Source organism: Phaseolus vulgaris, chromosome 11 (assembly GCF_000499845.2).
Source record: "Phaseolus vulgaris cultivar G19833 chromosome 11, P. vulgaris v2.0, whole genome shotgun sequence".
Classification (NCBI taxonomy): Eukaryota; Viridiplantae; Streptophyta; class Magnoliopsida; order Fabales; family Fabaceae; genus Phaseolus; species Phaseolus vulgaris.
In genome coordinates this window covers 28022031-28035117 of record NC_023749.2, presented here as the reverse complement: position 1 = coordinate 28035117, position 13087 = coordinate 28022031, and the positions used below count along the sequence as shown (strand labels likewise).

At 52.3% G+C, this 13087-nt stretch overlaps 1 protein-coding gene across 1 annotated transcript; it reads right to left on the bottom strand.

Annotated features, from left to right (window-relative positions):
• Positions 1–11105: 11105 nt before the first annotated feature.
• LOC137838488 (uncharacterized) lies at positions 11106–12812 on the bottom strand. Its single transcript, XM_068647736.1, has one exon. It carries the CDS (start codon positions 12810–12812, stop codon positions 11106–11108), a length of 1707 nt encoding a protein of 568 aa, XP_068503837.1.
• Between the last annotated feature and the right edge of the window lie 275 nt (positions 12813–13087).

Here is a 13087-nt window from a genome sequence, read left to right as displayed (position 1 = left end):
TTTTTCAGGCTATTCTCATAGCACTTTTTTGCTTCTTTCTGATCAGACTTGATCGTGATCACCACCCCCTCCATAGACGGCAACTTCACCTTCATGTGCCGAGTCGACGGTATAGCGCCTATCCTGTTAAGCGTGGGCCTCCCTAACAGGATGTTGTATGCTGAAGGAGCGTTTACAATGAGGTACTTGATTTTCTCCGTCCTCGAACCAGCCTCATCTGTAAACGTGGTTCTCAACTCAATGTACCCCCTGACCTCCACCTGGTCACCAGCGAACCCATATAGGCACCCTCCATAGGGCCTTAGCTGGTCAAGGGGCAACTCCAGCTGCGTGAAAGTCGGCCAGAACATCACGTCTGCCGAGCTTCCCTGGTCCACCAAAACTCTGTGGACCTTCCTTCCCGCCGTAATCAACGAAATGACTATGGGATCATTGTCATGGGGCACAACGTCCCGAAGATCCTGCTTGGTGAACGTAATGTCCACCTCCGGCGAGTGATCTTCAAACATATCCACTGTCATCACCGACCGCGCGTACTTCTTCCTCTGCGATGCGGTGCATCCACCACCTGAGAAGCCTCCTGCAATGGTGTGGATTTCCCCGTGGATAGGCATCTCGTGTTGCTGGGCTTCTCCACCAGCTGGCTGGGAACTCGACGCTCCCCCCGTCCTCCTGTCCAGCAGATAGTCATTTAGGAACCTGCTCTTAACCAGATCATCGAGCTGATACCCTAAGGACAAACACGAGTCCAAAGTGTGGCCAAAGCCCTGGTGAAACTCACACCAGGCGTCTGGCTTTGGTCCCAGCACCTTGTCGCCCACCTTCTCAGGCGTTTTCAACCTAGCAGATATATTGGGAATGGCGATCAGGTCCGCCAATCCCGTAACAAACTTGTGCTTAGGCGGGCGATTGTATTCCCGGCGTGCTGGTTGCTGGCGTCCCTGGCCCCTCCCCTTGTTCCTCCTATCATAAGGATGGCGAGTCCTCTGGTCCTTCCTGGCCGCCGCCGCTGTCTCCATCACCCTTTGCGGCTGGATCCTGGTCTGGGCGCGTGGCCTAGCAGGAGCCACGCTCCCTCTCTTCTCGGCGACCCCACTCTCGTCGGCGATGTGAGCCACCGCAAGTCGCTTGACCTCAGCAAACGTTGTAGGGTGAGCCCTGATCAAGGCCTCGCAGAATGGTCCTGGCAGCACGCCCTTCTTGAATGCATAGACCAGCATTTCTTCATCTTTAGCCGGCGATCTGACCATCTGCGCTCCAAAGCGATTCAGGTAGTCTCTGAGGGACTCTCCTTGGTACTGCCTTATATCAAACAAATCATAAGACACCCTGGGCGGTGCCTTGTTCACGATGTATTGCTCGACGAAAACCTTCGAGAACTGCTGAAAATTGGTTATGTGACCGTTAGGTAGGCTCACAAACCATTCCAACGCCGTTCCCTGGAGCGTGCTCACGAACATCTTGCAATACACAGCGTCTGACCCTCCCGACAGCATCATCTGCGTATGTAACGTGGTTAGATGAGCCTCTGGATCCTCCATGCCGGTAAAGACAGCCTTGACAGGGACCACGCTCGTAGGAATAGGCGTGTCAGTAATCGCCTGAGCGAAAGGCATAGGAAAAACACGAGGTGGCGACGACGGCGCAACCTCTTCAGCAGAAGAACGCCCTTGCTGCTCCTGAAGAGCTTGACGCAGCTCCTCAGTCACCTTGCTGAGCTCCTCATTCCTGGCGCGAGAGGCGACCAGGTCCTCATGCATTCTCGCCTGCTCTATGCGCGAGGCTTCCACAGTTGCCTGCAACGAACGCATCATCTCTGCCATCTACGCCATGATCATGGCAGCGGCGCCTTCAGCAGCGACGGGCGCAACTGGACTTGAACGATTGCTTCTCATTTTTCTCATGAAACTCAGCGAATCACAGAATGCAGCGAACAACACTTATTTCAGCTACGATTGACTCAGCGATCAATCGGAAAAAACTGTGCGAAACTCCGCAAGAAAATTCAAGAACACCGCAACCTCCAAAGAAACCTGCAACTCCAACAGAAACCACTGCTCTTCGCACGGATAACTAATCGAGCGAAAGAACTCAACTCCACCGAACAAATTACGCGTAAACAGCAGGAAAACCTCCCTTCACCGATCGAAAACCCAAACGAACGGTATAAAACGCGAATTCATCGAACAAATTTGAAGCAAACAGCGAACGATGGTTGCACCAGCACACAACCACGCAGAAAACTTCGAAAACCTTCAAGAACTCATGCTGTGGATGGGAGCAAGTTTTACACGGCCCCACGGTGGGCGCCTGATGATCCTGCCTGTTGACCGGAACGCTGGAAACTGCCTCGTCAAAGGATCGACGTGCGCACCGCTTCAAACCTCCATTCTTCTTCGAGATCCACCTCAAGAACCTGCAAAGGAACAGAACGGCGCCGCTGCGGCCGATCGCACTCCAACGCCCAAGTCAGTGACCGAATCACCAAATACTAAGAGAACAGGAACCGTGCAAATTCTCTCTCACAGTAAGCTCTATAACTCGCAAGCGTAAAGAGTGTAATCTGAACGCGCGTACCTCAGAAAGTTCGTTGAGAACTCTTATATACCTGGTTACTTTCTCTCTCCTGGCAGTTACAGACTTGGACACGTGGCTCGCATCTAGTTGTACACGTGCCTTCATCTGGAGCCTCCTTGACTTGGGCGCTGCTTCTACTCTCATTTTGCTAAGTTACTTATGCATGGTACTGCCCAGTGCATAGCTCACTTGGGAGCACGATCTCTACTGGAATTGGCGAGTTAGGGTGCCTTCGTACACCTTCCCTGTGGTCTCGCCGGCCGCCTTCATAATCTGCACCACCTTCATCTCTGGCGATGTGCTTGCTCTGGCGATCTCCAATCACTAGGTCGCCTGAGTTTACATCTGGCGACTTCATCTTTAACCCGGTGATCGCCGATTGTGGTATGCTGGGGATCGGAACACGCCAACTTAATAACTGGCGACTTCACGAGCCCCCCGACTTCCTTCCCTTCTGCCAACCTGGCGCCTTGTCAACACGCCTATACTGTAGCTGGATGCCACGTCATCACTTCCGACTACCAGGGCGGTACATAAACCTATTTAGAACCGGTGCCTAAAACCATGCATGAGGAAGGTGTGATCTCTTCCTTCACTTTGGCACCTCCTATTCTACTCCTACACCTATCTACCTATACACCCCCCCTCCTAAAGCTCCTAACTAAAGCCTAAAAGATGCTATAACAAAAGAGGTTTCTAATGTTTCCCTCTAAGCACCTTCAACTAAAGAAATTACAATAAGAGAAAATAAATGTCCCCTAGCTCCTAAAGCTTTGAACATGCTTCTTGTAATCCTTTGAGGTGGGCTTTGACCTCCATGGGCGTCCTCCATATGTGCCTCTACCTCTTTTTGATCTTGTTGATTGGCCTCCATGTCCTCTTGAGCTTGATCTCCATCATTTCTCGTTCTGGCAAACAATCTTTCTCTAGTCCCTTGTGCGTAACCTCAAGGCTCGAGCAAGCAACTAGAGTGTCTCTGGAAAATTTGCCAAAAGATCCAACCCCGTTTCCAACATTCCAGGTTCTATTTAAACTGCTCTAGCCTTTAAAGCGTCTTAAAGCGCATTTAATTATGAAACGTTCAGCGCCTTTAAGACGTTTAAACCGCTTGGAGCATTTAAAGTACCTTAAACGCTCGAAACGTAAACTTTATTAAATAGCTTTAATTACCTTGAACCTAACAAATTGATGTTTCTGTTTTGACTTGGCTGCTATTACACGTGGAGGGCCTCACAGCACCGTGACCCCACATGGGGGTATTTCCTCGTGTGAGTCCTCCTACCTGGGACTGCATCTGCGCAAGGGGTGACTTTTTGGGTGCCAACTCATGCCCCCAAACATCTAGTCACTCACTTTGAGAGCGTATCTACCTTCCTCTCGTTACACCTAGCTACCCCTAGGCGTGACCCTTCTCATGAGCCGTAACTATCCCAAGGGCTTCTCTGGGGCGACATGGGCACTTCACGAGTCAGATTGCTCTCCACTGGCGCTATTACTATGGCCTTGAAGCCACCTTTCTCTTCTCTTTAATGCTACCCCGGGTTATCGGGGTTTGAGGCCTTCCCACGGCGTCACTCCCTCCACGGTCTTTCCTACCCATGGGTATCGGGGGGCAACACTGTGGTTGCCTTGCTTTTGTGACATTTTACCTTGGCGACGCCCTACCTTGGCGACGCCTACTAGGCGACGTCTTATCTTGGCGACGTTTCCTCTTGGCGACGCCCCGCCTTGGTGATGCTTGCACTTGGCGTCGTCTCACCTAGGCGACGCCTTATGTTGACTTTGACCTCGACGTTAACTTTGACCTTGACTTTATCAACGCCCGGATACGGGACGGTACACAAGCCCCCCACTCTTAAGCTGATGACTTGTCTTCAGCGAAAAGACTAAGGCCTCGCCCACGCCATCCACGTGGCACCCTGGTGACGTGTCATTCTTGCTGACGTGACACTCCTCCAACTATTGACGTGACACTCTCTGAACCCTTGGGGTGCTCTTAATGGCTGATTGGGTATCATCTGACACGGGGAAAGCCACCTTTTGGGGCCACGCTTAATCGCTCGCCACGTGGTTCATCGCGCGGTCACCCTCAAGAGTCTCTTGCGCTCCCCTTGAGCGCCTAATCCTTTGACACGCGGCTCAATCACACGGTCCCAAATTAATGCCTCTTGGATTGCAAATGTAACGTTTAAGACTTCGAAATCCCGCGCCCCAAACACTGTTCTATTCACTATTTCGCGTTGTGCGCTACTGTTCATCTCCCTTTCTCTGAAATTCTAGCGATCGTTGCTCCCTCTGTGCTTCCTCAACAACCACCGACCCACACGTTTAAAGGTATGATTTTTCAACCTCCATGACTCTTCTTCTTCATTGCGTTGCATTACTGTGTATGAACTGCCTAGGAGTGTTTATGTTTCTGCATTTTTGCATTCTTTTCGCTCCTTCGTCCTTCTCCGCTCTCTTCTCCCCCTTTCTGGGTTTCTTCGCGTGGGTGGCATTTTCTAGGGTTTCTCTTCCCTTTCTGCCTTGGCATTGCTTGTTAAAACCCTTTTCCTTTCTTCTTTCTTCAGCTATTTATCCGCATCATGGTGCGCTCGAAACCGAGGTCCAGTTCTCCCCCCAAGACCAACTACAAGGCCTTCTATAAATGGGCCTCTGACGATCTTTTAAACGAATGCACCACCTTGACGACCTTCGAGGATGTGGAGAACCATCGGGGTGACCCTCATTTATACAACTTCAACGCCTTCTGCTGCACCCACGATGCCCACATCTCCGTCCGCCCCGGCAGACCAGGGGAACCTGTTTGTGTGGATGACAGACCTAGGGGTGGGGCCCCCTTTTTCTTCATGTACCAAACTGTATTCAAACGCGTTGGTGTGCGCCTTCCATTTACACCCTTCGAGAGGGAACTCCTCACGGAGATTAATACAGCCCCTGCCCAGCTACATCCTAATAGTTGGGCCTTTGTTCGGGCCTTTCAGATTCTCTGTGGATATCTAGGCGTTCTTCCTTCTGTGGACGTCTTTCTACATTTCTTCGAGGTGAAGAAGCAAGGGAAAAGCCTCTGGGTGAGCTTTTCCGGGATCGCCGGCAGGATCATCCTTTCCCTCTTCCAGAACTCGTACAAAGGCTGGAAAGGAAAATTCTTCAGGGTGTGCTGCGCCAAGCAGGACCCCACAACCTTGGATGGCTTTCCCCTATACTGGACAGAGCACCCCAAGCTGCTCAAGCCCAAGGCCCTGGATGAACTATCCTCCGCTGATAGGGGGGTATGTGAGGCCTTGACTGGTCTGGGGATTGTTTTTGACACGCTCAAGCCCAAGGCCCTGGATGAACTATCCTCCTCTGTTTCTGCGGCCCCCGATCTCATTGCCATTCCTCCTCCCATCAGGCATCTGATGAGGGGCTTCAACGGAGGATTGATGCCAGAAGGCTCCGACAGGAAAGAAGGAATGCCGTTCTACTTGGGAGCCTTCTAGGCCGTGGCCCTCGATTGGCGTGCCCAAGCTAGAAATGCCGCTTCAAACACACAAGCCCTCCAGGCCCTGGAAGAAAGAGTGGCCGCTCTAGAGGATGAGAAGGAAGCTCTGGGACGCCAAAATGTGGCCTATCAAGCCTCTCTGAAGTTGGCCCAAGAGGCCAAAGAGGAGGCTGACAGGCAATTGGGCGAAGCGATGGAGTTTCAGGCTGACTTCTACGTCCGGGAGGTATCTCTCCAGGTTCAAATAACGGACCTCCAAGACATGGTTGAGGCCTCCGAAGAGCTTCAGAAGGACTTGGAGGATCAGTGCTATGGGCAGGCCGAAAGACTGGAGTGGATGGAGGAGGAGATGGCTACCCAGGCCAAGACATTGGGCCTTCTCCAGGTTGACCACGACAAGCTGCAAACTGAGGTCAACAGGCTCCGAGTAGAGAAGGAGGCTCTGGAGAAGCAGGTGGCTTCCGGGGACTCTACCATCGAGGAGTTGGAGAAGGCCAAGAAGGCACTCATCGATGACATGGCCGACACCTTCGAGGAGGGATTCACGGAGGCTTTGGCCCAGGCCGCCTGCGAGAACCCGGGGATCAACGTTTCTAATTGCGATCCCACCCACCATGTCGTTGACGGAAGAATCGTGCCCCTCGAATTGGATGACTGAAACGCCAACTTTCAGCCGCCACCTTTACCTTTTTGCGCTTTATATTCGCTCTTGCCATCCTCTGTTAAACTTGTAAATCTTTTGAACTATTTGCGCCTTTGTTGGGATAATGGGTTTTGTATGACAATTTCATATTCGTTCTTCATTTTTGTATGCTTCAATTGCTTTGCCTGTACTTTTACCCGTTTCTTTCGTCGTGTTGGGCGATCCTGTACATCCGGCGCCTTACTTCTAACGTGTACCTCGAATCTGCTCAACTTTCGTATCTGTGAGGCCTCTGCCTCGTGAAGGCACTGGTCGCTCTGCCATTGCTGCAAACGCAAAGGTCGAGACCTGCTCTGGGTCTTAAACACTTGGGACAAGGTCGCGCTTCAATGCCCACGCCCATGGAGAGGCCTATCTAATCAGCGTCGTATCGTCCATGGAGTGTCTTAAACACTAAGGCGATCTGTCCCTTAATTCTTGGTGCTTGGCGCCCACGCCTGAGGAGAGGTCTACTACAGCAGCATCGTATCGTCCTCAGGGTGTCTAAAAACGCCAAGCACAGGGAAGGCTCGAAGCCCCCCATGGGGTCGTTCCCTCCATGGTCTTTCCTTCCCATGGGTATCGGGGAGCAACCCTGCCGGTGGTTCACTCGGCTTCTGGCGATCTCGTCTCCCTCCACAGTCTTTCCTACCTGTGGGTATCGGGGAGCAACCCTGCCGGTGATTCACTCGGCTTCTGGCGATCTCGTTTGCCTCCACAGTCTTTCCTACCTGTGGGTATCGGGGAGGCGATGCCTCTGGTCACTAGTTTTGACTTCGTCGATTTCGTCTACATTCGCTTCTTTTAACATACTGTGCGCGTTTCCTCCGTTATTTTTCTTGGCGACGCCCCTTTCCTGGCAACGCGCACTCTTGGCGAAGCCTGTCGCCACTTCGAGTCTTTGTCTTTTATCTCTTTACCCCTTGGTCTTGCACTTAGAGTGGGAAGAAGATAAAAAACTGAGGCAAGGTTTTTCTTGAACTTCTTTTTCTTTTTATTTGGGTGACCTCGTTAAAAAACCCCCTAGAGGGAAAAAGAGTGTCCCCTACAATAAGATTGTTACATGGCTGCTCACTTACATAATTCACCTAAAATAAAACTTCAAATTGGCAGCATTCCAGCTGCGCGGAATGGGACCCCCTTCCAAAGTCTCTAAGTTGTACGAACCGTTCCCCTTAGCTTTGGTAATTCTGAAGGGTCCGGTCAACTTGGGAGACAATTTATTTTCTAGCTCATATGGGTGAGCCTTCCTCATAACTAAGTCGCCAACCCGAAACTGCCGTGGCTTCACCTTAGATCTATATTGTCGCTCTACTCTTCTCTTTACTGCTTCGGCCTTTATTCTTGCTTCCTCCCTGGCTTTGTCCAGTAGGTCCAGATTCACCCGCCTTTCTTCGTTGGATTCTTCAGCCACAAAATTTTGGTAACGTGGCGAGCTTTCGTGAATCTCAACCGGGATCATCGCATCCGACCCATATACTAAGCTGAAAGGCGTCTCCATGGTGGAAGATTGGGGCGTGGTGTGGTATGCCCATACAATCCTTGGCACTTCCTCCACCCACGCTCCTTTAGCTTTTTCTAGCCTTCTCTTTAGTCCCCTCAGCAAAACTCTATTCGCTGACTCTACTTGCCCGTTAGTCTGGGGGTGTTCGACTGATGCGAACACTTGCTTGATGCCTACCTCTGCGTACAGGTTTCTCAACTGTTGGCTGGCGAACTGGGTTCCATTGTCGGATACTAGCCGCCTAGGTACGCCAAAGCGACACACAATGTTCTTCCAAACAAAGTGTTGCACCTTGTGCGCAGTAATCTGGGCCACGTGCTCCGCCTCTATCCACTTGGTGAAGTATTCAATGGCAATGATCAAATACTTCATCTGCCTTATCGCCAATGGGAATGGACCTAGGATGTCAATCCCTCACGTATGGAAAGGCCACGGGCTGTATATGGATCTCAGCTCCTCTGGCGGCGCCTTGTGCCAATCAGCGTGTTTCTGACACTGCTTGCAACGCTGGGCATGCCGCACGCAATCCTCTTTTACTGTTGGCCAGTAGAAACCTGCGCGTACCACCTTAGAGGTTAAGGACCTTCCCCCCACGTGACTCCCACAAATGCCTTCGTGGAGCTCCGCCATTATTCTGGTGCACTCGTCGCCGCTTACGCACCTTAGGATAGGATGGGTGAACCCGTGCCTGAACAATACTCCATCCACTAGGGTGTATCTTGCGGCATTCCTCTTAACCTTCTTGCCCTCCTCTGGCTCTGCTGGGAGGACCCCATCCGCCAGATACCGTCTGTATGGCGTCATCCAGGTGTCTCCTTCGGCTAAAGCACATATTTGCGCATGCCTTCCTCCTTCGGGCGTGTCCGCGTATGTGCTAATATGGGGCGTCTTCACCGTATCTTGAGTCAAGGAATGATGACTCCTTGGCCTCCCTCTCGCAGTACTAATATGGAGGACATCCACCCTGTTGTCCTCCACGAATTTTCTCGGAGCTTTGAGCGTCTCTTGGATTACTGTCCTCTGCATGCCCCCCTTGCCTGAGCTGGCCAGCTTGGCCAGCAGGTCAGCTCTGGCATTTTGTTCTCGTGGGACATGTATTAGCTCAAGAGCGCTAAATGCTCCCTTCAGCAGTTGGACGTACCTTAAATACGCCGCTATCTGTGGGTCTTTTGCTTGGAACTCACCCGATACTTATCCCGTAATCAGCTGGGAATCACTTTTCACCAAGAGGTTCTGCGCGCCCATCTCCTTAGCCAGGAGCATCCCTGCAATCAGTGCTTCGTACTCAGCCTGATTATTACTTGCCTTAAAGGTGAAACGCAGAGCTTGCTCAATCAGCACACCATTGGGTCCTTCCAAGACTATCCCCGCACCACTTCCTTGCTGGTTGGAAGAGCCGTCGACCGAGAGCAACCACTGCGTGCTCGCTTCCACCTCTTGTTCACCTCCGGGCGAGAGTTCTGCCGCAAAATCTGCATATACCTGCCCTTTGATGGATCCTCTGGGCTCATACTGGATGTCAAACTCTGACAACTCCACCGCCCAGCGCACCATCCTTCCCGCTACGTCAGGTTTCTGCAATACCTTTTGTATAGGGAGGTTCGTCATCACCACCACTGTAAAGCTGTGGAAGTAATGGCGGAGCCTCCTGGCCGAAAATACCACGGCCAACGCTACCTTCTCCAGCGACTGGTATCTCGTCTCTGGGCCTTGTAAAGCCTTGCTGACGAAATATATGGGTTTTTGAATTTGGTCCTACTCCTGGACCAGCACAGAACTGATAGTTCGCTCTGTTACCGCGAAGTATAGCCGGAGGGGCACGCCTGCTTCTGGTTTGCAAAGGACCGGTGGCGTCGCCAAATACTCTTTCAACTTGATGAAAGCCGCTTCGCATTCGTCAGTCCATGCGAAGCGACTATTTCTTTTAAGGGACTGGAAATAGGGGTGCCCCTTCTCTCCTCCCGCAGAAACAAACCTTAATAATGCCGCCATTCGCCCTGTCAGTTGCTGCACTTCCTTTACTGATGTCGGGCTCCGCATGGCAATGATTGTTGCGCATTTATCAGGGTTCACCTCTATTCCCCTCTCCGTGAGCATGAAACCTAGGAACTTACTGGCCTCCACCCTGAAGACACACTTCTCCAGGTTTAGCTAGAAGGCGGTATTTTGATATGGTGACGAACAACTCCTCTAGGTCCGCCACGTGCTGCATCCTTTCCCTCGACGCCACTACCATATCGTCCACGTAGGCGTACACATTCCTCCCTAACATGGGTTCTAGGACCTTGTCCATCAGCCTTTGGTAGGTGGCGCCTGCGTTTTTTAGTCCAAAGGGCATTACCTTGTAACAGTAACTGCAAGTCTCTGTCATGAACGCAGTTTTACTCTCGTCTCTTGGGTGCATTTTGATCTGGTTGTAACCTGAGAATGCATCCAAAAAGCTAAGTATCTTGCAACCGGAGGCATTGTCCACAAGTGCGTCGATGCTGGGTAGTGGGTACAAGTCCTTCAGGCACGCTTTATTCAAGTCGGTGAAGTCCACGCACATCCTCCACTTCCCATTCGCCTTCTTCACCAGGACGACGTTGGCCAACCATTCAGGGTACTGGATCTCCCTGATGTGACCAGCACTCAGCAGCTTCTGCGTCTCTTCCCTTACCACAAGTCGCCTCTCTTCATTAAACATTCTCCTTCTTTGTCGCACGGGGCGGACCGTGGCATCCATGCTAAGGTGATGGCATAGAAAATCAGGGTCGATGCCCGGCATATCTGAGGCGGACCATGCGAAAGCATCCAAATGACGCGAAATGACCTCCACCACCTCCTCTTGCTCTTCTTGGCTCAACAAACGCCCCAGCTTAAACGTTTTGCCGCCAATCTGCCTCTCCACCACGTTGGCTGCCAGCTGGTTCCCTGCTATTTTCCTTGAGAGTCGTCGCCCGGTAGTGCTTTCCGGGCGTCGACTCTTCTACGGGCGATGTGTTGTCAGGCCCCTCCTCCATATGCGCGTCTGCTTCGGGCGTCGCCCTCACGGGTGTGGCCTCGCCGGGCGTTGACTCCGTGGGCGTCGCCTCAATCAAGGGCTCTATCTCCATCGCCGTGTCTGCACTTGGCGGACGCTCGAACACCATGCACACGCCTCTCTTCATTTTAAGGCTATTCTCATAACATTTCCGCGCTTCCTCCTGATCTGACTTGATGGCAATCACTTTGCCACTGAGATCCGGCAGCTTCATCTTCATATGGCACGTGGAGGCTACTGCGTTCAGCCTGTTCAACGCCAGTCTGCCCAACAAGATGTTGTAGGCAGAATTGGCGTTTACGACCAAGTACCGGATGCTTTCGGTACGCGAGGCCGTTCCATCTGTAAGCGTTGTCCTCAATTCCAAGTAGACTCGTACTTCCACTTGGTTGTCAGCAAACCCATATAAGCACCCTGTGTAGGGTCTCAAAAGGTCGGGAGACAACCGCAACTTGTTGAATGTCGACCAGAACATGACATCTGCAGAGCTTCCTTGGTCGACAAGAACCCTGTGCACCTTTCTGCCCTTCGTGATAACTGAAATGACCACGGGGTCGTTGTCGTGCGGCACAACATCTTGCAGATTCGCCCTCGTGAACACGAGGTCTGACTCCCACGGATCACCTGAGATTCTTTCTTCGATTGAGTTGACCCCCCTCGCGTATTTCTTTCGTTGGGAGGCAATGGGCCCTCCGCCGGAAAAGCCACCAGCAATGGTATGGGCTTCGTCGAGGACAGGCATCTCGTGTGCTTGCTCTTCCGCTGGTGCTGGCAGGGTCGCGGTCGTGGCGGGCTCTGCGACATAATCCTTTAGAAACCCGCTTCTCACCAACTCATCTAGCTGGTAACCCAGCGACAGGCAGTTATCGATGTGATGACCGGAAACCTCGCACCAAGAGTCTTTGCGAGGCCCTAACACCTTGTCAGTCTTCGCTGGTCGCCTCAACCTTTCAGCTATATTGGGCACGGCAATCAGATCCTTCAATTCCACCACAAAGTTGTACCTCGCTGGCCTTGCCCTTTCCCTGGCCGGGCGATCCCCTCCTACTGGACCCCTGGGCTGGGGTTTTCTGGTCTCATAGGGGCGTCTCCCCTCTGGCTTCTTTCTCCCTGTCGTGGTCTCGTTGACCCTGACGGGTTGAGCCCGCGTCTGCGTTCTCGAGCGTGAGGGTACGACGCTGGTGCGCTTCTCACACACCTCACCCTCGGAGGTGATATGTTCCACCGCCCGACGCCGTATTTCAGCGAAGGTCCTAGGGCGATTGCGAATAATGGATTCGCAAAAAGGGCCGGGACATACGCCTTTTCTGAATGCGTACACGATCATAGGCTCCTCTGAAGTACCAACTCTTACTACTTGGGCCCCGAAACGGTTGATGTATTCCTTCAAGGTCTCCCCTTGATACTGTTTTACATCAAACAGGTCGTAGGAAACTGGCGGCGGAGCCCTGTTCGCCAAGTACTGCTCTCTAAACAACTGCGACAACTGCTGAAAGGAGGTGATATGGCCGTTTGGAAGGCTGATGAACCAATCCATTGCCATCCCCGTCAAGGTGCTCATAAAGAGCTTGCATCTCGCGGCATCGGAGCCGCCTACCAACACCATCTGCGTGTGGAATGCAGTGAGATGCGCCTCAGGGTCCTCCATCCCGGTGAAGATCACCTTGGGTCCCGCGAACGCGTTGGGGATTACTGCATCCAGGATCTCCTGCGAAAAGGGTGTGGAAAACTCCCTTGGTGGGGTGAGACACTCAGTCTCATCTTGTTCACGTTGCCCTTGGTTATTGCTCAAACCCCGACGCAACTCTTCATTTACAC

What these genes read in the sequence shown, in the direction of transcription:
- LOC137838488 (XM_068647736.1), bottom strand. Translation starts at nt 12,812, where the DNA reads ATGGCAATGGATTGGTTCATCAGCCTTCCAAACGGCCATATCACCTCC.